The 25,410-nt window shown below is 41.9% G+C and overlaps 1 protein-coding gene across 1 annotated transcript in view; it reads right to left on the reverse strand.

Annotated features, from left to right (window-relative positions):
• The window catches only part of C5H2orf16 (chromosome 5 C2orf16 homolog), a 35,046-nt gene extending 10,164 nt beyond the window's left edge, over positions 1-24,882 (reverse strand). Inside the window, 8 exon segments of the mRNA XM_047782821.1 lie at positions 55-61; positions 160-4,146; positions 4,699-5,434; positions 6,557-8,385; positions 8,788-8,883; positions 9,096-9,150; positions 10,030-10,090; positions 24,739-24,882. Coding sequence (XP_047638777.1) covers positions 55-61; positions 160-4,146; positions 4,699-5,434; positions 6,557-8,385; positions 8,788-8,883; positions 9,096-9,150; positions 10,030-10,090; positions 24,739-24,882 — 6,915 coding nt within the window.
• Positions 24,883-25,410: the final 528 nt, after the last annotated feature.

The following is a 25,410-nucleotide window of genomic DNA, read 5'->3' on the forward strand; positions in this document are numbered from 1 at the left end:
TTGAACACCAATTTCACATCTTGAAGCTTTGATCCCAGAATCAACTCAGAAGACTTCAGGACTTGCAACTGGGGACCGGGGCTGAATTCTTTGTGTTTTATATCTTGTAGCTTTGTCTTTGAGGTCCCTTCAGAAGATTTCACAACTTGTAACAATGACCCAGGGTTGAAATCTGTAGATTTGACACTTTTAACCTTTGTCCCCACACTCAATTTAGAAAATGTTGTACCTTGCAACTGTGAGCCAGGGTTTAACTCAGTAAATTTCATATCTTGGAACTTTTTTTCAGGTGGTGACTTAGAAGATTTTAGACCTTGCCACTGTGGCCCAGAGTTGAAATCCTCAGATTTCATGCCTTGAAGCTTTGTCTGAAGAATAAATTCAGATGACTTCATACTTTTTGAGTGTAGTGGGGAGCTCAACTCTATAGTTTTATCACTTTGTAATTGTGACCCTGGGCTTAGTACCCCAGATTTCACCTGTGGATCCTGTGTAAACACTAGAGAATTCACACCTTGAAGCTGTGTTCCTGGGGATGACTGTAATGGTTTCACTTCTTGAAGCCATGGTGTCAACTTAGGAGAGTTCGCATCATGCAAGTGAAGCCTAGATTTGAACATCATAGATTTTATATCACAGAGCTTTGACTTTGAAGTCAGGTCACATGATTTCAAATTGAGACCTTGAGGCTGAGATTCTTGGAGTGATTCCAAAGAGTGTATACCTTGGAGCTTTAGCTTTGGAGTCAATGCAGATGACTTTATGTCTCTTAACTGTATCAACTCTGCTGGTTTGACACATTGAGGTTGCAACCCAAGATTTAGCAGAGATTTCACACCTTGAAGCACTGGTGCAGGCATCCACTGAATAGATCTCATACTCCCAAGCTGCGGCTTTTGGTTTAACTGTACAGTTTTCATACCTTGAAGGGGTGGCTCTGAGGTTGATACCAAAATTCTCCCTTCTTGCAGCTGTGGTCCTGGGGACAACTCAGGAGTTTTCACACTCTGCAACTGTGGCCCAAGGCTGAACTTCATATTTGCTGCAACTTGAATTTTTGACCCTACAGGCAATTCAGATGGCTTCACATCTCTTAACTCTATTGAAGATTTCAACTCTACAGATTTGATACCCTGAGATTGTGACTCAAGATTTAACTGGACAGATTTCACACCTTGGAATTCAGGTCCTGGTATCCACCGAATACATTTCACACTTTCAGGCCGTGGCTGTTGTTTTAACTCAATAGTCTTCACACATTGAAGCTGTGGCTCTGAAGTTGACTTTGAGGATTTCACTTGGTGCAACTGTGGTCCTGGAGTCAACTTGGGAGATTCTATACTTCGCAACTGGGGTTCAAGTTTGAACTCTTTAGATTTTACATCTTGAATGTTTGATTCTGGAATCAATTCAAATGATTTCCTGCCTTTCATCTGTAATTCAGAGTTGAGATCTACTAATTTTTCATCTTTAAATTTTAGCTCTGGAATTAATTCCCAAGACATCCCATCTTCTGACTTAGACCCTGTCTTCAATTGCTCTGAATTCATGCATTGCTGCTCTGGTAAGATTACAGATATCTCACCAACCTGTTTTGGCCCAGGAGTTAAATTCACAAGTGATGTCCCTTGAAACTGTTGACTTTGGGCTAAATCCACAGATTTTATTCGCTGAAACTTTTCTTTTCTCGTTGTATCCACAGATTTTACTACCTGCTTCTTTTTGCTTGGGGTCAACTTCGCAGATTTTACACGTTGCAGCTCTGGATCTGGAGTCTTCATAGGTTTTAAACTTTGAAGATTTAAACGTGATGTACTCTCCAAAATTTTCATATCTTGCATTTGTAGCTCTGAAGTTAGTACCTGAGCTTTCATACCTTGTGATTGAGCCCCTGGGAGCAATGACCCTGGTGCAGAAAATAGAGATTTCTCATCTTGCATCTTTGGCCCAAGTTTCAATTTCACAGCTTTCACATCTTGCTGTTGTGTTCTTGGGACCCACTTTATAGTTTTTAATTCCTGATTTCTTGAATGCAGAGCCAACTCAGCAGATTTCACACCTTGAAACTTGGAATCTGGGGTGAGTTTTACAGATTTGACATCTTCTATCTGTGGCCCCGAAGTTATCTCCACAGATTTCTTGCCTTCCAGGTGTGGACTTGAGGTCAGCAACATAGATTTAATACCTCTTTGACACTCTTCTGGAGTTAAGGCCACAGAGTTCACATCTTTCAACTCTGACTCTGAGATCAGCAACTTAGATTTTAAACCATGAAGTTTTAATTCTGGGGCCACCTCTGCTGATTTCATTTCTCCCACCTGTGATCCAGGGGTTAACACCATAGATTTGATGTTTCCTAGTTGTGGTATAGATGTCATACTTCCCAAATGTGGCCTTAGGGTTAACTTCACAGATTTCATGTCTTTCAGCTGTGGCTCTGGCATTAGCACCTCACATTGTAAACCTTGAAGCTTTGAAGTGGGGATCCACTCCACAGGTTTTACATCTGGCAGTTGCCTTCCTTGAATCAATTTAGAAGATTTCATAACTTGTAACTGTGGTCTTTTGATCAACCCAGAATAGTTTATACTTGGCAACAGTGGCCCAGGAGTCAACTCCATAGATTTTGCATCTGGTATCTCTGATTCTGAGACTAATTTATGAGAAATGTCATCCTGAAAGCTTGACATCTGGTCTACTGCTACACACTTTACACCTTGAAACAGTGGTTCTGGTACTAACAACTCAGGCTTACCCCCTTGCTGCTCAGGTTCTGGAGTCAACTCCATAGATCTTACTGCTTCCATCTTTGGCTCTGGGGTCAACTCAAAAAATTTCACATATTGTAGTTGTGGCCCTGAATTTAAATCTGAAGATTTCACACCTTGGGGTTGAGTTCCTGATGTCAGATTACAAAATTTGACATCTTGTAGCCATGGCCCCATCTGTTTCATACCTTGAATCCCTGGAGACATCTTTGCTAATTTAGAATCTAGAAGCCCTAACTCTGGAGTTGTCTCTACAGAATTCACACTATGGAAGAGTGACCCTGGGGTTTGTTCCCCAAATTTGACACCTTGAAGCTTCGGCCCTAAAGTCAATTCAGAAAACTTGACATCTTGCTGCCTTGGCCCTAGGTTCAGTTTCTCAGATTTCACACTTTGAAACTGTAGTTCTGATGTCAGTTTCACAGATTTCATACTGTGAAACTGTGACCCTTCAATAGACCGAACAGATTTCATATTTTCAATTGGGAGCTCTTGACTTAATTGCAAAGCTGGCTCTGTTACAAATCCTACAGACTTCATATCTTGAAGCTGTGTTCCTGATAAAAATTGCACATGTCTGAAACTTTGATCCTTTGGTTCTGGGGTCAAATCAGAAAATCTAACATCTTGCAAGCTTGGTCCTGAGTTTAGTTCCACAAATTTCATACTTTGAGGTCGTGGTTCTGCAGTCAACTGTACAGATACAACACTTTGATGATTTGGCCCCAGAATAAAATCTGACAATTTTATTTCTTGCACTGGGGAGTCTTGGGTTAATTCATCAGATTTCACACCATGATGTGGAGACCCTGAGATTAAATCTATAGGTTTTTCTCCTTGAAGTGGGGACTCTGGAGATAACTCTGAAAATCTAACACTATGCAACTGTGGCCCGAGGGTCAATTTTGCACCTTGGAACTGTGCCCCCTCAGTCACTTCCTCTAATATCAAACTTTGTAGCACCGGCTCTTGTATCATCTTCTCTGATTCTACCACTCTAGCAGTAGTTGACTGTTGAATTAAATCATCTTGTAATTTTGGCTCTGGATCCATCTGCCTAGACGTTACTCCCTGGAGCTGTGGCTCTGGGGTCAACTCCATAACATATGGTTTGGGCCCTGTAATAAACTGTTTAGATCCTACCACTAATGGGGATGACTCAGAGGTTAACTTCACATATTTCAAATTTTGCATCAGTGGCTCTGATTTCTCATATTGCATCCCTGTTCCTAAAGTCAACTCCAGAGATCTTTTTTCTGAATATGGTGGTACTGGCATTACCTCCTGGATGTTTTCAACTTGAAATGCTGCCAACCCCATGGTTTCTGTGTTTTCATATTCTGACCTTACCGGTATCTCTGATGACTCTGTAACTTCAAGATGTGGCCTTAGAGGAGCCATTCTTGCAGATTCTATAACTTGACCCATTGGTTTTTGTGTTAATGCTATTTGGGGCAAAGCCTCAGAAGCCAGCCTCACAGTTTCTGTGCCTTGATAGCCTTGACATAAAGTCATCTCTGAAAAATTTTGAAAATGTGGCCTGGGCATCACCCCAGGAGTTTCCAAGACTAGCTGTGGGGTCAGTTTCACAGATTCTTCCCCTTGTGGCCAGATCTCAGCAGATAACTCTTCAGGGGCTGTGTCTTGATCCCTTGGTCTGAAAGTCAGACCTGCAGATTTCAATTCTTGTAAATGTGGTTCCATCATCACTTTACTTGATTCAACATGTTGTAACTGTGTCTCAGGAGTTAACCTACTAGATTCTTCTAGTCGTACATGTAAATCCACAAAATTATTATCATTCATTAATGGGCCTAGAGTCAACTCCGCAGGTTTTATACTTTTGGACTGTGGTTCTGTGGTGAATGGCACAGATTTCACATTTTGAAATTGTGGTTCCAAGATCAAATCCTCATAGTTCGTAACATTTGAACATGGTCCTAGATTCAGATGAACAAACTTCACACCATGGGACTCTGGGGTCAACACCTTTGATTTCATACCTTGTATCTCTGATCCTGGTACCAACTCCAGAGATTCTTGTGTTGTGTGCTGTGACACTGGAGTCTCCTCTGTGGCGTTTACATTTTGGAACATTGGCTCAAGACTGCCTTGGAATGGCATTGAGTTCATTTGCATAGATTCCAAAGCTTGGCTCAATGGCTCTGGGGTATTTCCTAAAGAGGTTTGTATCAACCCCACAGACTCTTTTGCATGGTGACAAGTGTCAGAGGTCAACTTTGCTTCTGTTTCTGGATATCCTGGCTCTGAGAACATCCCTAAAGATTCTGAGGCTGGATGCCACAGGGTCAGTTCTTCAGGTTCTGCAGCTTGAGGATGTGGTTTGAGGTTCAACTCTGTAGATGTTACTGCTTGAATGTGTGCCCCTGGGATCAGTTCCTCATATTTCATACCTTCTACCTGTCTTTCAGGAGTCAACCCACTACATTCTACCATTTGTTTTTTCACATCTTCAAGCAATGGTACTGGGGCTATCTCCTCAGATCTTCTAGCTTGTAACTGTGGCTTTAGGGTCAACTCCACAGATTTCATGTCTTCTTGTAGTGGTCTTAGGGTCAACTCCACAGTTTTTATACCTGGAAACTCTGATGGTAGGCCCAAACGAACATACTCCATACCTTGCAACTGCGAACTGGGAGCCAAATCTATAGATTCCCTACTTTGTGACTTTGGTGCTAGGACTAAGTCAGCAGACTTTTCACTTTGTTGTTGTGGACCCAGGGTCAATTGGATAGATTCCACACCATGAAGCGGAGACCCTGGGGCTGACTGCACAGATTTCTCACTCTGCAGCTGTGGTACGGGGGCCAACTCATCAGGTTTTACACTCTGCAGTTGTAGTTCTGGAGCCAATTCTATAGAATTTACAGTTGGGATCAGCTGTCCATGTTTTACCATTTGTGGGATTGAACGTGTGTTTATGTCTACAGATTTTATACTTTGCAGCCCTGGTCCCAAGTTCAATTTCCCCGAGTTCAGATTTTGCAATAATCCTGGGGATAACTTCATAGAATCCATAACCTTAAGTTGTGGCACTGGCTGCATCCCCATTTGAAGCAGTGATGTGGTAGACATTTCTGCAGATTCTGTGACTTGAGACAGTGGTTTTTGGCTCATTCCTATAGATTCTGTACCTTGACCCAGTGACCTTGGGATTGTCCCTAAAGATTCCATTATTTGATGATGTGACTGTGTCATCTCTACAGATTTCTCCCTTTGTAGCCATGTGTCAGAGGTCAACCCCATAGTTTTTACTTGATGGCTTTGCCCTGGACTCATCTCTGAATACCCCAGGGTTTGATGCCACGGAGTCAACCTTGAAGATTCCATGACTTGATGAGGTGGCCCTGAGGTTAATGCCGTAGATTCTGTGCCTTGATGACATGGTTGTGAAGTCATCCTCTCAGTGTCTAGCACTTGAATGCATGACCTTGGAGTCAACTCCAGAGATTCCTTGACTTGAGATATTGTCCTTGGGGTCAAAGCCCGAGTTTTTACAACTTGTGACTGTGGTGCTGTGATCATTTCCATGGGTGACTTCAGAGATGTTGGGGTTACCTTTAGAGAATGTGTGGATTGATGTGATGGCATTGGGATCACCCCTACTGATTCCGTGACTGTAGCTGGTGGCTTTGCAGGTAAACCCACAGATTCTTCTACTCCACATGGACCAATAGTCATAGGAGAGCTGAAGGAGGTCAAAGCATCTAATTGAACTGCCCTTGGGGTCAAATCTGCAATTTGAGACTGTGAATCTGAGGTCAAACCCCCAGACTCTATAACATATGGCTGTGCTGGTGGAATTATCCCCATGAAATCCATAGCTTTTAATAGTGCCACTGGAGTTACTTTCATGTAGTCCATCACTTGATGCAATGGCCTGGGTATCATTTCCAGCGATTTTGTATTTTGACATATTGGCCTTGGAGTAATTGTCAGTGGTTCTATGACTTGATTTTGTGGCCTTGATGTTGTGCCCACTGATTCTAGAACTTTATGCTGTGGCCCTGGGGTCATTTCTACAGTTTCCATGACTACATGTTGTAGCTTTGGACTCATCTTTCCTGGTTGTATGACTTGATGGTCTAACACTGTGCTTCTTTTCACTGACTCCATGACTTGATATTGCGTCCGTGGGGTCAATCCCACTGACTCTATAGTATCTGGGCGTGATTTCTTAATCATTCCCATAGAATCCATGACTTGAAGCAATGCTATAGGAGTTACTTTCACATTGCCTATGACTTGATTCAGTGGTCTTGTGGTCATCTTCCTTGATTCCATATCTTGCTGCTGAGGCCCTGGGGTTACCTCCACTGATTCAATGACTTGATATAATGGTTTTTGGCTTATACTGACTGTTTCCATGGCATCCACTGGTTTCACAACTTCATTTGGTGGCCGTGGGAACAAACCCACAGATTCTATCACTTCTGAATGTGATTCTGGAATCATCCCCATTGAATCCATGACTTGAAGTAGTGCCAGTGGAGTAACCTTTATGCTATCTGTGACTTGATATGGCAGCCGTGGGGTCAGTTCCACATTAGTCACATTAGTCTTATGCTGCTGTATCCTTTTTTCTGGAAGACCTAAGACTCTCTGCTCTATACTAAGCTCTAGCACATGTTTCGGGTTCTTCTGCAGGAAAGTGGTTTCCTCTTGATTTGTGTCAACTCCTACACTTTTGGGAGGTGGAGTGCCCACTGGTGTCATTAAGGGCCTGGATCCAAGGATTCGGGGGCCATCTCCAGGTTGTAACTGCTTACCTGGCATGAGAGTCTGTGAAATTTTTGTTTCTGTTCTATTTAATCCAGATTCCACTCCAATGTTCACATGGAGCTGAAATGATGGAAGATCTGGGGATTCATTGTTGATATTTTGCTCAGTGCTTTGATGACTAGGCATCGACAAATGGATTTGGGGTTTCTCTGGTTCAGGGACTCTTCCTTGTACCTCAATTAAATAATTCAGCATTGCCCATGATTCCCTCACAGGCAGAGGCACTGTTTGTTCCCGCAAAGTACAAACCTTCCAAGCCATATGTCCTTCTAACTCCCACCTAGCCAAAGGAGACAACCGGATCGCAGCTGATCCTGACAATAGTGGCCTCTCTTTGCAGATAGAGTTTAGCCTATGATCGGGTGTCAAATGACTCTTGCTCCTTCTCTCATCTTTTGTTTTCTCTTCTTGTTTGTGGAGATCTGGGGATTCAAAAAGTGAATTGACAAAAGTGCCTTGAGGCCTTAAGGGTGAAAGTGTTGCCAAATTCTGAGTAAGTTTTGATTTCTCAAGCTCTGAGAGCCTAGAACAAGGCAGGGATGTGCCTTGGTGCCTGAGCACAGGAGGTGGATTTTGGGAGAAAATAGGTAAACTATGGCTCCGGACTTGCCAAGTTGTTCCTTCAGAAAAGGCAGGACGGTGAGACAGGCTGGAGCTGTATGATGATCCAGAGGAGATGCTATTGTCCTCAGAATGCCTTGCCTTCTTACAGTCACAACTGGGCAGAATAGGCTCCTGAGCCATAAAAACAGAAGAGGTGGAAGAAGAAATCATATCTTGTGGTTCAGGCAAACATGATCCCATAAGATTTGATCTAAGAAATAAAGAGAAAAGTTTCCATTTGTTTGAAACAGGAAAAGTAGGGAAAGGGAAAGATATTTCATTTCCAATGCAAAACATTTTAGCCTGAAGGAGAACAACAACAACCAAGAGGTTGCTTTCCCCAGCATCAATCGCTTATTTCTGTAAAGAATTCCTCCGCCAGAACAAAGGGAGGCCTTTGTCCTCATTCCAATCAGAAATGATTCCCAGACCAGTGGTTCTTAAACTTCATTCGAACCCAGAATTTTCCCCCACTAGCAAAACTAAACAAACTAAACTATCTTTCTTCTCCCTCTCCCTCCCTCCTTCCCTCTCTCCCTCCCTCCTTTACTCCCCTCCTCCCTCTCTCTTAAAAGCTCTACCATCTTCAGTCCCCACCCAGAAACTACCTGACCTTGCACTTTCCAGGTGCTGGAAGATCTGTTGAAGACTCCTGTCCATTGACCAGAGTACATATTCTTGGGTCCATCCCACAGGGAGTCCTGAAAAGCTGGATGCAACAGAGTGTATCAGTGTAGCTGAAGTGCTATGAAAGTACTGGTAAGGAAAACAATACGAAGAGAGATTTAGAAAGAAGACGGCTATTCTAGCGAGGGAAGTAAAACAGAGTCCCGGGTATCTTACTCCTGACTTTTACAGAGTTTATCAGTAGGGTAGGCTGAAGAGAGAAAGAGCAGATACAGTGAAGATGACTCTGCTCACCATGTCAGGTTGGCCTCAATGCAACCCATCCTGAGGCTGTCTTCCCACTGTGGATCTGGGAGTAGAGGTGAAGAATCTATTAGCATCACGACTATTGATATCACCTTGGGCCAACCCCTCATTTAACAAAGAAGGAAACAAAGGCAAAGCCATGCCCAAGATCATAAAGCTAATTCATGGTAGAGCTCAGATTTAATAGGTCCCATGCTGTTTGTTTGTTTTTAAGCTGTAGTGTGCTGCCTTCCCCACACAGTAGATAGATGTAAGCTGTTGGAAAGAGCAGGAACGATCATGGTAGTAGGGAGGTGGAATGGGGGAAGCGGAAACACATATCTTCGGAGGGAAAGATGTATTATACAATGTCTACGGTGGGGAAAAGAGGTACTGAAACTTCGCATCAAAGTCTTGGTAGTTACCCCTACTCTGTTCTCCAGTCTGACCACGTGTTTTCCTGATACTTCGAGCTCTGCACAAAAGGAGGTTAGGAAAGAAACATGGAAAAAATTATGGCCCCATTTACATCTCTTTAGAAGTGAAGATGCTGGAAAGAGTAGGCATATTTCTTTCATTCACAGAATCTTTTTTGATCTTTCTCCTTCCATGTGAATTTAAAGGTTAGGGTCTTAAAGCAGATCCCACAAATGATATGTGATTAGCCTTGAACTGAAGAATAGGAGTTCCCGTTGTGGCACAGTGATTAACGAATCCGACTAGGAACCATGAGGTTGTGGGTTCGGTCCCTGCTCTTGCTCAGTGGGTTAAGGATCCGGCGTTGCCATGAGCTGTGGTGTAGGATGCAGACGCGGCTCGGATCCCGCGTTGCTGTGGCTCTGGCGTAGGCTGGTGGCTGCAGCTCCGATTCGACCCCTAGCCTGGGAACCTCCATATGCCGCGGGAGTGGCCCAAGAAATAGAAAAAAAAAAAAAAGAATAAAGGAGAGTATCTTTCTGACCTGTGAATTTCCGGATCTTTTTCAACTTGTGCTGCTTTGAAGTCTAGAAAGGCACAAAAAGAAAAAAATAAAATCAGGTAACATTCTAGGTTAGAGACTTTATTGGCAATGCATTTCCTCTTGTAGACCTAAAGATTGATCCAGGTGGCATCCATAACCACAGGAACAGTTACCTCATTCCTTTATCCATGAGTCAATTAATGAGTACTTACTGGGGTACTGGATCTGGAGAGATAAATATGATCCCTGTGTTCTAGGAACTTGCACTGTTAGGGAAAAGAGATGTCTAAACAGTTAAGTTACAATACCATGTGGTAAATGCTGGGACAGAAATGTAAGTGTGAGGGAATGAAGAGGGCCGTGAGTAACTGCCTGGAAGAAAAGGCAGTTATTGAGAAAAATTACTCAGGAAGTTGTCATTTGTACTGGAGTTTGAAGAATCAACAGAAAGTTTTTAGGTGAAGAAAGAGCTCTCCCGGCAAATGGGAACATCACTGAGAGTTGTGACTCATCTGCGACCTACACCACGGCTCACGGCAACCCCTGATCCTTAACCCACTGAGCGAGACCAGGGATCGAACCCATGTCCTTATGGATGCTGCTCAGATTCATTTCCGCTGAGCCACAACAGGAACTCTAGTCAAATAAAACGCTTTTAAATTTGGAAAATTTTCAGCTCGGATCCCACATTGCTGTGGCTGTGGTGTAGGCTGGCAACTGCAGCTCCAATTCTACCCCTAGCCTGGGAACCTCCATATGCCGCAGGTGTGGCCCTAAAAAGCAAAACAAAACCAAAACAAAATAAAAAAATAAATAAACAAAATCATTCTCGATCAGAGCTAATGAAAGAACTCACCAAGGTTTCTGAATACCAGAACAACTTACAAATGACGAAAACATTTCTCTACTGCAGCAAAAACAAAACAAAACAAAAACACCTAGAAAAACATACTTTTAAATAATAAAAGATATTCACAATAGCAATAAAAATGATAAAGTATCAAGGTATCATTTAAAATGATAAAGTATCAAGAAGACCATCATGTAGAACTCTATTAAAGGACACAGAGCATGCTCGGAATAAATAGTCTAGGCTTTAGGAATGATTTAAAATTACAAGGAAGTCAGTAATTAAATTAAATTATACTCAATGCATTCCTAATTCAAATTTCAGTTGGAATGTTTCAAAGACTTGTTAAACTCTCTAAAATTTATATGCAAAATAAAGTTCCACTAGCAGCTAAATCAACCTTACAAAGAAGAGCAAAGAAAGGACTTGATTTACCAAAAACGAAAACACACTACAAATCTATGGTTTAAAAAAAAAAGGAGGAGTTCCCGTTATGGCTCAGTGGTTAACGAATCCGACTAGGAACCATGAGGTTGTGGATTGGATCCCTGTCCTTGCTCAGTGGGTTAAGGATCTAGCGTTGCCATGAGCTGAGGTGTAGGTCTCAGAGAAGGCTTGGATCCCGAGTTGCTATGACTCTGGCGTAGGTCGGTGGCTACGGCTCCGATTCGACCCCTAGCCTGGGAACCTCTATATGCTGTGGGAGCGGCCCTAGAAAAGATATATAAATAAATAAATAAATAAAGGAACAAATAGCAATGGAACAGAATAGATAATCCAGAGAGGGACTCCTCTATATACAACAACTTAATCTGGTAAAGGGAGTTGCAGAAGCCAATGGGAAGATTCTTTAACAAATATTAATGAGAAAACTGGCTCAGGATAAAAAGAAAAATAAAACTAGATCACTTCCTGATACCACATATAGAGGTGGACTCTAAACGTATGAAAAACTAAAATGTGAAAAGTAAGCATGGAACACTGAAAAAATGGAGAAAATCTTTGAGGCCTAGGGCACAGAATAACTTCTTAAAGAAAACCTCAAAAACACCAACCAGGGAGTTCCTGGAGTTCCCACTGTGGCGCAGTGGAAAAGAATCCGACTAGGTTGTGGGGTCCATCCCCGGCCTTGCCCCCTGGCATTGCAGTGAGCTGTGGTGTAGGTTGCAAACACGGCTTGGACCTGGCGTTGCTGTGGCTGTGGGGTAGGCCAGCAGCTGTAGCTCTGATTCGAACCCCTAGCCTGGGAACCTCCACAGGCCGTGGGCGTGGCCCTAAAAAGACAAAACAAGACAAAACAAAAAGAAAGCTCCACAAACCATAAGGGAAAAAAAAAAAAAATCTAGTAGAAGACCCTACCACATCCAGCTGGAATCTCGAAATGACAAATCTGTCACTCACTCCCAAGCCCAGAGAACTGCAAGGAAAGTTGCCTCGATACTGAGAAGTTCAGAGGACTTGAGGGAAGCCCCTGAGAAGCTGTAACTACAGGTTGACTTTTGTGTAACTTGCAGCCCAAGTTTACAGCATCTGCATGGTCCCCCCAAACCCTCGAGCCATGAGTTTGAGGTGGTCCTTGATTGATGGTGCCATAGTCTAAGGCAAATGAGATCTAAGGGAGATCTTTAACCTAGGCTTCAAGAAACTACCACGAGGAGTTCCTGCTAGGGGCAACAGGATCGTTAAGGGTCTGACATTGTCACAGCTGCAGCTTAGATGGCAACTTCCGCTCTTATCCGATCCCTGGCCGGAGAACTCCAGAGGCTGCAGGTCGGCCAAAAAAGATAAAACAAAAAACCAACAACAACAAAAAAAACTACCATGAATATTGCATTTCATTAAATCTAAGATGCTATCAATTATAAAATAAAATATATTCTACATGCCACTGAGAATTTTTTTAAAACCCTGCCAATTAAATTATGAAACATCAACTGCAAGCCATATCCCAATTTCAGAAATGTTAAATATTTTAAAATAAGCACATGTGTAGAAACGACAGAAAGCAGGAACAAACCTACAGAGACGTCATGTATTGGAATTATCAAATCTGGATTAGAAAGCAACTATTACATTTTAAGAAATAAAAGACAGGATTAAATATTTTGTAAAGAAGAGAAAACCATAAATTGGGACGTAGTAGATTTGAAGAACTTAATAATGCAGTATTGAAATTAAAACCTCAGTGAATGAGTTAAACAGCACTGTTGAAATACCTCGGAACAGAGAACTGGATAAGTATGCATACTGAAGTTTCTGGAGTAACCACTGAAAGAATAGAAAGAAAGTAGATAACTTTCAAGCTAGTAGAAAGGAGAAAATGGAAAGAAAAAAAATCAACCGAGGATTTCTTTTCATAATAATCATTTGAATCCTCTGAATAAAAACAACTAGAAAAGCTAGACAAAAAAAATTTTTTTTAAACATCTATTTGAGGTCACTGGAGAGCTATCAAGGACCAGAGGACTCAGGATCCCATTAAAAAATAATAATAATAATAAGGCAGTGTAGAGATGTGAGCCCAGATTCTCCCCCTCAAAGCATTTGTCAACTCTTAAGCCATGACTGACAGGCTAAAAGTCTAAACAGAACATTCAGTTTTGTTTTGTTTTTCTTTTTACAGCCACACAGGCAGCATATGGACGTTCCCAGGCCAGGGGTCAAATCAGAGCTGCAGCTGCAGGCTACACCACAGCCACAGCAATACCGAATCCAAGCCACATCTGCGACCTACACCACCGCTCACGGCAACACCGGATCCTTAACCCACTGAGTGAGGCCATGGAATCTGCATCCTCACAGAGACAATGTCAGGTCCTTAACCTGCTGAGCCATAACAGAACTCCAGAACATTCAGTTTTAAAAGAGAAGATGGATTAAAGACTGACTTTAGGGACCAAGAAGGAGGGGATTTCTGTTGGAACTAGGAATAAACTTGAAATAAATTAGTCTCTAAAATTGAAGCTCAGGAGTTTCCTGGTGGCTCAGAGGGGTAAGGATCAGGGATTGTTACTGCTGCAGCTCGGGTCGCTGCTGTGGCAATGGGTTTGATTCCTGACCCAGGAACTTACAAATCCAAAAAGAAAAAGAAAAAAAAAGCATTTGACAAAACCCAACACCCATACATGATAAAAACAACTTAAACTAGGAATAGAAGGAACATGATAAGGGCATTTATACAGCTAATATCGTACTCAATAGTGAAAGACTGAAAGCTTTCCCTCTAAGATGAGGAACAAGATAAGGATGCCCAGTTTCACTGCTTCTCTGTAACACTGTACTGGAAGTTCTTTTTTTTTTTTTTGCTTTTTGCTTTTTAGAGCCACACCCACGGCATATGGAAGTTCCCAGGCTAAGGATCAAACTGGAGCTTCAGCTGCCAGTCACAGTCACAGCCACAGCAACTTGGGATCTGAGCCACATCTGTGACCTACACCACAGTTCACAGCAATACCGGATCCTTAACCCACTGAGCAAAGCCAGGGATTGAACCTGCATCCTCATGGATACTAGTCAGATCCATTTCCACAGTGCCACAATGGGAACTTCATGTACTGGAAGTTCTAACCAGAGAAATTAGGTAAGAAAAAGAAATTAAAGATATCCAAATTGGAAAGGAAAAAGTAAAACTATCTCCATCCTCCACAGCTGACAAAATCTTACTTACAGAAGATCCTAAAGAATACACACAAACAAAACACTACTAGAGCTAATAAATTTAGCTCTACTAGTTACAGGATACAGCATCAACACACAAAAATAAGTGGCATTTCTACACACAGTGAACCATCTGAAAAGAAAATTAAGAAAATAATTCCAGTTTTAGCATCAAAAAGAATAAAATACTTAGGAATAATTTTTTTTTTACTGGAGTACAGTTGATTTGCAATATTACAGTAGTTTATGGTGTATAGCATATAGTGATTGAGTATTTTTTACAGATTATTATGAAAAGTTATCACAAGATAATGTCCCCACCCCCTCCCAAAAAAGGAGTTCCCGTTGTGGCTCAGTGGTTAAGAAACCCGACTAGTATCCATGAGGATGTGGGTTCCACCCCTGGCCTCAGTGGGTTAAGGATCTGGCGTTGCTGTGGCTGTGGTGTAGGCCAGTGGCTACAGCTCCAATTCGACCCCTAGCCTGGGAACCTCCATATGCTTCAGGTACAGCCCTAAAAAGACAAAAAACAACCAAAAAAAAGTTATTACAAGATAATGGATATAATTCCATACACTACACAACATATTCTTGTTCCTTATCTATTTTGTACATAGTAATTTGTATCTCTTCATTACAGGCCCCTAATTTGCTCCCCCCACTTTCTTCTCCCCTTGAGTAACTACTAGTTTATTTTTTATACCTGTGAGTCTGTTTATGTTTTAAATATACATTTGTTTGTACTGTTTTTTGGATTCCACATAGAAGTGCTAGCATACAGTATTTGTCTACTTAGGAATAAATTTTATCAAGATGTAAGACTTATGCACTGAAGAGGAAAATTACAGGTCAATCTCTTTCATTAATTCAGATGCAAAACTATAGACAACATAAGAGCAAATTTTAACAATGTATAAAAAGGATCACGAACATCATCACAGATGGTTTAATATTTGAGAACTTAATTGTAATTTAGCACATTAGTAGAATAAACAATAAAAGCCATATGAGCATCTCAATAGAGGCAGAAAAAGCACTTGATAAAATTCAACACCCATTCATGCTAAAATTCTTGGCAAACTAGAAATAAAAGAGAGTTTTCTTAATCTAATGAAGAATATTTACAAAAACTGCATAGCAAACATTATACATAAATGGTGAGTTAAGGAAAACTTTCTTCTATATAAAAAAGAAGATAAAGAACTCCACTATTACCACCTCTGCTGAACATTGTACTTGAAGTCCTAGGTAGTGCAACAGAGCAAGGACAAGAAATAAAAGGCATAAAGATTTAAAAGGAAGAAATAAAATTATGACTTTTAGACAATATGATTATATAGAATATCACAATATGTTTTGAAAAAGCACCCAGGGAGTTCCCCTCATGGCTCAGTGGTTAACCAACCTGACTAGCATCCATGAGGATGTGGCTTCCATCCCTGGCTTCACTCAGTGGTTTAAGGATCTGGCATTGCTGTGAGCTGTGGTGCAGGTCACAGACGCGGCTCGGATCCTGCGTTGCTGTGGCTGTGGTGTAAGCCAGCAGCTGTAGCTCCAATTCGACCCCTAGCCTGGGAATCTCCATATACCGCGAGTGCGGCCCTAAAAAGCTAAAGAAATAAATAAATACAAACATACATACATAAATAAATGCAAGAAAAAGCATCCATAGATAAGTTTTTAGGAATGATAAGAAAATTTAGCAAAGTCTTTACATAAAAGGTCAATATAGAAACATCTAGTTGGAGTTCACTTGGGTGCAGTGGGTTAGGATTTGGTGTTGTCACTGCAGTGGCTTGGGACACTGCTGTGGCACAGGTTTGATTCCTGGACCAGGAACTTTTGCTTGCCACAGGTGCAGCAAAAAAAAAAAAGAAGAGGAAAAAAAGAAAGAAAGAGAGGGAGAGAGAAAGAAAGGAAGGAAGGGAAGAAAGAAAGAAAAAGGAAGAGGAGTTCCTGTCGTGGCACAGTGGTTAATGATTCCGACTAGGAACCATGAGCTTGCGGGTTCGGTCCCTGCCCTTGCTCAGTGGGTTAACGATCCGGCGTTGCCGTGAGCTGTGGTGTAGGTTGCAGACGCGGCTCGGATCCCGAGTTGCTATGGCTCTGGTGTAGGCCAGTGGCTACAGCTCCGATTTGACCCCTAGCCTGGGAACCTCCATATGCCACGGGAGCGGTCCAAAGAAATAGCAAAAAGACAAAAAAAAAAAAAAAAAGAAAGAAAGAAAAGAGAAAGAAAGAAGGAAAGAAAGGAAGGAAGAAAAGAAAAAGAATCTACTTATTTAAGTATCAGCATCGTTTAGAAAATGACATTTAAGGAGTTCCCGCTGAGGCACAGCAGGTTAAGGTTCCAGCTGTAGCTGATCACTACAGAAGCACTACAGGTTAGATCCCCACCCCAGTGCAGTGGGTTGAAGGATCTGGTGTTACTGTAGCTGTGGCATAAGTCACAGCTATGGCTAGGATGAGATCCCTGGCAAAGGAACCTCCATAGGCCACAGTTGTGGCCAAAAAAAAGAAAACAAGTAAGAAAATGATACTTAAAATACCATAGTCAACCAGACATAATGTACCTTCCGATGATCATAGAAAAATCTCCCCCGCCACATACACATACCCTTTCTTATATTCCTTCACAGTCTATCTCAAGAGACTGAATATATTTCCCTGTGCTATACAGGAGGACTCACTGCTTATCCATTCTTTTTTTTTTTTTGTCTTTTTAGAGTTGCACCCAAGGCATATGGAAGTTCCCAGGCTAGGAGTCAATCAGAGCTGTAGCTGCCGGCCTATACCACAGCCATAGAACACAGGATCTGAGCTGCACCTGCGACCTACACCACAGCTCATGGCAATGCCAGCTCCTTCACTGAGCGAGGCCAGCAATTGAACCCATGTTCTCATGGATACCAGTCAGGTTCGTTACCGCTGGATCATGATAGGAACCCCACTTATCCACTCCAAATGTAATAGTTTGCATCTACTAACCCCAAACTCCCAGTCCATTCCACTAGGCATAATAATTATATTGCGATTAAGCATTTTCAAAGAGCCCTTAACTTTTAGATGTACATATTTAATTATTAATGAAATTATATTATTTGAGATTCACTTCAAAATTATGTGGTAAGATAGTTCAATCTGGGTGACCGAGTCATGAAGATTCATTATATGCTTTATGCGCTTTTGATTTGTTTGAAAATTTCCCTAATAGAAATTTTAAAAATCATTTGCTATAGCTTCAAAAAAGCCTCTTTACTGAAAACAAAATATTATTGGAAGAAATTAAGAAGACAAATAAATGGAGATACAAACACATTCATGGATCAGAAGACTCATTTTTAGGATATCAATTATCCTCCATCTGGACTATAAATTCAATGCAATTTCAATCAAATCCCTGAATGTTTTTATGTGACAATTAATAGGATGATTAACATTTTATTCAACGACCTATAATAACGAAGGCAATTCTGAAGAAGATTAAAGTTAGAGGCTTTAAAAGACCAAATTTCAAGACTTCCTACACAACTATATTAATGGAGACAGGGAGGTATTGGTGCAAGGATAGAAAATAAAGCAATGGAACAAATCAGAGTCCTGAAATAGAGCCCCACATACATATGATGATTTATGATAGGATCACCAATGCAATTCAATGAGAAAATGATGGTCATTTCAGTAAATGATGTTAGAAGAAAGGACCAGGATTTTAGGGTGAGGTGGTGAGGCAGAGTCATGTAAGTGCATGTTTAGATTTAAAATTCCAATATTTTGCTCACCATAGACTTTTCAAATTAAGTTTGATTTTTAAAAATAATATTGTATTAAGCCAAAGCAATCCTGAGAAAGAAAACTGGATCTGGAGGAATCAGGCTCCCTGACTTCAGACTATACTACAAAGCTACAGTCATCAAAACAGTATGGTGCTAGCCCCAAAACAGCAATATAGATCAATGTAATAGGATAGAAAGCCCAGAAATAAACACATGCACCTATGGTCAATTAATCTATGACAAAGGAGGCAAAAATATACAACAGAAGAAAGACAATCTCTTCATAAGAGATGCTGGGAAAGCTGGACAGCTATATGCAAAAGAATGAAATTAGAACACTCAATGTAAATTGGTGCAACCACTGTGGAAAACAGTATGGAGATTCCTGAGAAAACTAAAAACAGAATTACCTTTTGATCCAGCAATCCCACTCTTGGGCATCTATCCAGAGAAAACCATGACTCAAAAAGATACATGTGGAGTTCCCGTCGTGGTGCAGTGGTTAACGAATCCGACTAGGAACCATGAGGTTGCGGGTTCGGTCCCTGCCCTTGCTCAGTGGGTTAACGATCCGGCGTTGCCATGAGCTGTGGTGTAGGTTGCAGACGCGGCTCGGATCCCGAGTTGCTGTGGCTCTGGCGTAGGCTGGTGGCTACAGCTCGGATTCGACCCCTAGCCTGGGAATCTCCATATGCTGCGGGAGCGGCCCAAGAAATAGCAAAAAGACAAAAAAAAAAAAAGATACATGCGCTCCAATGTTCACTGCAGCACTATATACAATAGCCGAGACATGGGAGCAACCTACATGTCCATCAACAGAAGAGTGGATAAAGAAGAGGTGGTACATATACACAATGGAATATTACTCAGCCATTACAAGGAAAGAAATAACAGCATTTGCAACAACATGGATGGACCTAGAAATTATCATGCAAAGTGAAGTTAGACAGTAAGACACCAGCATCATATGCTATCACTTACATGTGGAATCTAAAAAAAGGACACAATGAACTTCTTTGCAGAACAGATACTGACTCACAGACTTTGAAAAACTTATGGTTTCCAAAGGACACAGGTTGGGGGGAGGGGCTTGGGATGGAAATGCTATAAAATTGGGTTGTGATGATTGCCATACAACCATAAATATAATAAAATTCATTCAGTAATAAAAAAAGAACACTCTTTAATGCCATACACAAAAATAAACTCAAAATGGATTAAAGACTTAAATGTAAGACCAGGTACTATAAAACTCTTAGAGGAAAACATAGGCTGAACACTCTTTGACATAAACTGCAACAATATCTTTTTGGATCCACATCTTATAATAATGAAAATAAAAACAAAAATAAACAAAGGGGACCTAATTAAACTTCAGCACTTTTGCACAGCAAAGGAAACCATGAACAAAACAAAAAGACAACACATAAAATGGGAGAAAATATTTGCAAATGAAGTGACTGACAAGAGATTCATCTCCAGGGAGTTCCCATTGTGGCTCAGTGGTTAACGAATCTGACTAGGAACCATGAGGTGGCAGGTTCGATCCCTGGCCTCGCTCAGTGGGTTAAGGATCTGGTGTTGCCATGAGCTGTGGTGTGGGTCGCAGATACGGCTTGAATCCCACGTTGCCGTGGCTGTGGCGTAGGCCAGCGGCTGCAGTTCCCATTCAACCCCTAGCCTGGGAACCTCCATATGCCCCGGGAGCGGCTCAAGAAAATTGCAAAAAGACAAATAATAATAATAATAAGAGAGATTTGGAGTTCCCGTCGTGGCGCAGTGGTTAACGAATCCGACTAGGAACCATGAGCTTGCGGGTTCGGTCCCTGCCCTTGCTCAGTGGGTTAACGATCCGGCGTTGCCATGAGCTGTGGTGTAGGTCGCAGACGCGGCTCGGATCCCGCGTTGCTGTGGCTCTGGCGTAGGCCGGTGGCTACAGCTCCGATTGGACCCCTGGCCTGGGAACCTCCATATGCCGCGGGAGCAGCCCAAGAAATAGCAACAACAACAAAAAAAAAGACAAAAAGACAAAAAATAATAAGAGAGATTAATCTCCAAAATATACAAATAGCTCATGCATCTCAATATTAAAAAAATCAAAAAATGAGCAGAAGGGCATGATAATGTGAGAAAAAGAATATATAAATATGTATGTGTGATTGGGCCACCTTGCTGTACACTAGGAAATTGACAGAACACTGTAAGCCAGCTATGATGGAAAAAATAAAAATCATCAAAAAAAAATGAGCAGAAGGGAGTTCTCATTGTGGCTGAGCTGTAACAAACCTCACTAGTATCCATGAGGATGTGGGTTTGATCCCTGGCCCCGCTCAGTGTGTTAATGATCCGGCTTTGCTGTGGCCGTGGTGTAGGCTGGCAGCTGTAGCTCTGATTCTACCCCTAGCCTGGGAACTTCCATATGCCACAGGCGCAGCCTTAAAAAAAAAAAAAAAATGGGCAGAAGATCTAAATAGACATTTCTCTGAAGAAGACACACAGATGGCCAAAAAACATGTGAAAAGATGCTCAACATTGCTAATGATTAGAGAAATGCAAATCAAAACTACAGTGAGGTATCACCTCACACCAATCAGAATGGCCATTATCAAAAAGTCTACAAACAGTAGGTGCTGGAGAGGGTGTGGAGAAATGGAAACCCTCCTACACTGTTGGTGGGAATGTACGTTGGTACAACCACTAAAGAGAACAGTGTGGAGGTTCCTCAAAATACTATGGGAAAAAGTGACCATTTACTTCTGGCTCTTAAAGATGATGTTTAAATGAACTTGGCCATTTTAAGAAAACATGCTGTTGCAAATGAAATACTATTTACCTAAAATCCCTTATATTATGAAAAAGAGACAACGTGATTTTTAAATGCATAAGGTGGTTGACAAATTTTGGCAATGAAAGAAGTTTGAGAGGCAAAAAGCTTGAGAAATGTTGCTGCAGGCCATGCGATGCTGGGAGATGTTTGTTTCAGTTACTTTGAGCAGAATGTCACTATCAGCTGTGGGAGGTTGTGTGCTGTGGTTTTGTTTTGTAGCACCAGGGTCTATGCTCCAGGCTGGAAAACATTTGTAGAAGACCAGTTAGAGACTGAAAGTGGTTCAAGAGGAGTCATAGTTAAGATCATGACACCGGATCTGAACTGCTGCATTTGAGAGATGTTTCTGAGACAAAAACCAAACAAACAAACAAAAAATCAAAAGGACTTTGTGGCCAAATATATCAGCAGTCACTATCTATCTCCAAGATCCAGAGTGTAGGTTAGCGCTACCCTATAGAATTTTCTGTGATGCTAGAAATATTCAATAACTGCTCTGTCCAGGAGAGTTTCCACTGTGGCACAGTAGAAGCGAATCCAGCTAGTATCCATGAGGATGCCAGTTCGATCCCTGGCCTCACTCAGTGAGTTAAGGATATGGCGTTGCCATGAGCTGTGGTGTAGGTTGCAGATGCGGCTCAGATCCAGCGTTGCTGTGGCTGTGGTGTAGGCCGGCTGCTATAGCTCCGATTCATCCCCTAGCCTAGGAAATTCCATGTACCGAGGGTGCAGCCCTAAAAAGCAAAAAAAGAAAAAAAAAAGAAAAAAGAAATTGCTCTGTCCAGGATGAGAGCATGAGAGCATAGCCTCTAGCCGCATGTGAGCACTTGAAATATACATGGTGAAAAATTTAAAAAAAAAAAGAAAGAAAGAAATATACATGGTATAATTAAGGAACTGAATTTTAAATTTTATTTCTTTTTTCTTTTTATGGCCACACCTGTGGCATATGGAAATTCCTGGGCTAGGAGTCGAATCGGAGCTGTAACTGCCAACCTACACCACAGCCGCAGCCACAGCCACACCTGATCCAAGCTGTTTGTGACCTACACCTCAGCTTGAGGTAACACCAGATCCTTAACCTACTGAGCGAGGCCAGGGATTGAATCGCATCCTCACAGACACTATGTCGGGTTCTTAACCTGCTGAGAGCCACAATGGGAGATTCAAATCTTATTTAATTTTGACTAATTTAAATTAATTTATTTTTTATTATTTATTTATTTTTCTTATCAAGTACTCTTAATTGTAATCAATTGTTACTTCCCGAACACCTTATTTTTTTCTTACTGTACAGCATGGCGACTCAGTTACACATATATGTATACATTCTTTTTTCTCACATTATCATGCTCCATCATAAGTGACTAGACATAGTTCCCAGTGCTACACAATAAATAAATTTTTAAAAAGCATACTTTTAAAAAAATAAACTACAGGTCAAAGGAAAAACAGAAAACACATGGATAAAGAAAAGTAAAAAGGGGGAGTTCCATCGTGGCGCAGTGGTTAACGAATCCGACTAGGAACCATGAGGTTGCGGGTTCGATCCCTGCCCTGGCTCAGTGGGTTAACGATCCGGCGTTGCCATGAGCTGTGGTGTAGGTTGCAGACTCGGCTCCAATCCCGCGTTGCTGTGGCTCTGGTGTAGGCTGGCATCAACAGCTCCAATTCGACCCCTAGCCTGGGAACCTCCATATGCCACGGGAGAGGCCCAACAAATGGCAAAAGACCAAAAAAAAAAAAAAAAAAAGAAAAGAAAAGTAAAAAGGGGAAAATAAAAGGACAGAATGAAAATAGAGATAAAATGAAGAAAGAAAAGAAATGAAAAGACTAACCTGTAGTAGAAAAGTATTTTAAAAATATCTGTGATCTCTAGCATTTATAGGATTCCTTGAGATCTATTTCTTGTGGAGAAAAAGCCAAAAATAATAAATTCTTACTGTAATAAAAAAAGTAAATAAATAAATTTAAATGGCACCTGTGGCCAGTGGTACTGGATTGGACAGCACAAGTCTAGAACCATTCATTTGAGCTGCTTGATGACTATCTCCATATACACTTTCTGACTCCTTTCACCCTTTTTTTTTTACAACTTCTATTGGTTGTTTCCTGTTTGTTTAAAATGCCGTCATTTTGCCAGTCATTCAGGGTTAAAAATGAGAAATCATTCTTTCATTTCACAAACATATATGGAACACTTATTACAGGCCAGGCAGTGTACTAGGCATAGGGGATACAAAGATGAATATAGTCCTGGTAGGAAAATAATGATAATGTTTACAATTAACTCTGTATTTGAGGTCCAATCAGGAAAAAAAGACTCAGCCCCTTCGCTCTCTTTCTGCCTCAATTCCCATATCCCAACTTTCACCCTGGGACCCTCCTCTTCCTCCTTCACATCCCAGAGGGCAGAGCTCTTTGTCCTTTCAGTTTACTGTTACATCCACAGTGCCCAGAGGGGTGTGCCCCAGACATGGTGGAGGTGGGTGATAAATCTTTGGGGAATGAATCAATGTCCTCTTTCCCATCTTACTGCTCTGATTCTTCCTTTCCTTTCCTTTCCCTTCTTTTCTCTTATGTCTAGGGCCACACCTGTGGCACATGGAGGTTCCCAGACTAGGGATCAAATCAGAGCTGCAGCCGCCGGCCTTCGCCAGAGCCACAGCAACTCAGGATCTGAGCAGCACCTGTGACCTACACCATAGCTCACAGGAATGTCGGATTCTTAACCCACTGAGTGAGGCCAGGGATCGAACCCACATCCTCATGGCTACTAGTCAGCTTCTTAACCCCTGAGCCACAACAGGAACTGCCTAAACTTTTAAAAGTTTAAATTCTGTGCTCTAAAGCACAGCTCTAAGCACATTTTCACCTGGCTTTAAAATCTTTGATGTCTTCCGATTATAGACAGAATAATACGTACTCAAAGTATTCGGTCTGGCATTCGAAGCCCTCCACAATGGCTCCTCCAACCACTTTCTGACCATCCTCTCGCTTTTCTACAACCAGTTCTCTACACGTCTACATTCCATCCGGAGAGGTGTCTGCACCTCTCCCTAAGCACACCCAATACTCTTCTGCTTCCCATGCTTTTTCCCAATCGATTCCTTCTTTCTGGAAAGTCTCCCACTACTCTCTCCCCCCATCCAATCCACCTCCAAAATCCTACACTTCCTCTGAAGCACAACTAACCTTCCCCCAAAGGCATTGCATAGATCCTAGAATACGCTTTACCTCCCATCCCTTTAGCAATATTTATACCTCTATTCACTCATCCTGTTCTCTTTCCATGGGTTATATACACATACATCTGTCTGAATTTCCCTCCCAGGACACCTCCAGAAGGTGGGGGGGGGGTGTTTTATTCTTTTTCAGTGTCTAGTACCCTGCCATATATAATAGATGCTCAAGGTGTGTGGAAAGGGAAGGATTGAGAGTGACTTATAGGAAGACATCCATAGGCACTATGTCAACTCCCCTCTTCCTGCCACCAACTCCTCCCATAGCCCAAGATTAGGAGTTGCTATGCCTCCACGGGCAGGGAGCAATAAGTTTCAAAAAAGTGTTGCATCACATACCTCTGAGTCTGTCTTGGCTGCCACCTGCTCCCTACTCTGTTTCCCAGAAAACAGCACCCAAAGCCCCCAAACAAGGCAACCAAATAATAGCAGAAGGCTGACATATGGTGGCAATGGGACGGTCAGTCCCCACATTGGCGCCATTACTCAACCAAATGCCCCTCTCAGCCAAACAGTGTCCACCCTCAAGGCGGGTGGACACTGACATCATAATGGGCATTTCAAGGGTCCAGCCAATGTGCTTGCTGCTGAGCCCTGCACCTGCTACCCCTTCCTGCAGCTTCCCTTGTGCTCTGCTCTGACAGCCAATGCTCAGGGAAGCTCCTTTATGGTTCTTGTAGGATTGGGCTGGATATAACAGTGGTTTATAACCACTGTTATAAACCAGAGAGTATGGAGGCAAGGTTTCAAAGGAGCAGGTCTTCCAAGTGGCCTGTACTGCCCTATAAGCATCTTCTCTGGAGCCAGTCACACCCTAGAGGTCCAGGTATGGTGCCATATGTTCCAAATCACACGTGATAACACAGGGCCAAGTACCTTTTAAAAAAAACTGTGGTACTTTAAGTACGTACTCTCAGAAAATGTGAGATATGTGGTTTCCCAAATCCAAGGCCTGACACATTTCCTAGTGGCTACTGCATTGAGACAGAGAAGAGATTTGACATAGGGAAA

The sequence above is a fragment of the Phacochoerus africanus genome, chromosome 5 (genome assembly GCF_016906955.1).
Source record: "Phacochoerus africanus isolate WHEZ1 chromosome 5, ROS_Pafr_v1, whole genome shotgun sequence".
In the NCBI taxonomy this organism is placed as follows: domain Eukaryota; kingdom Metazoa; phylum Chordata; class Mammalia; order Artiodactyla; family Suidae; genus Phacochoerus; species Phacochoerus africanus.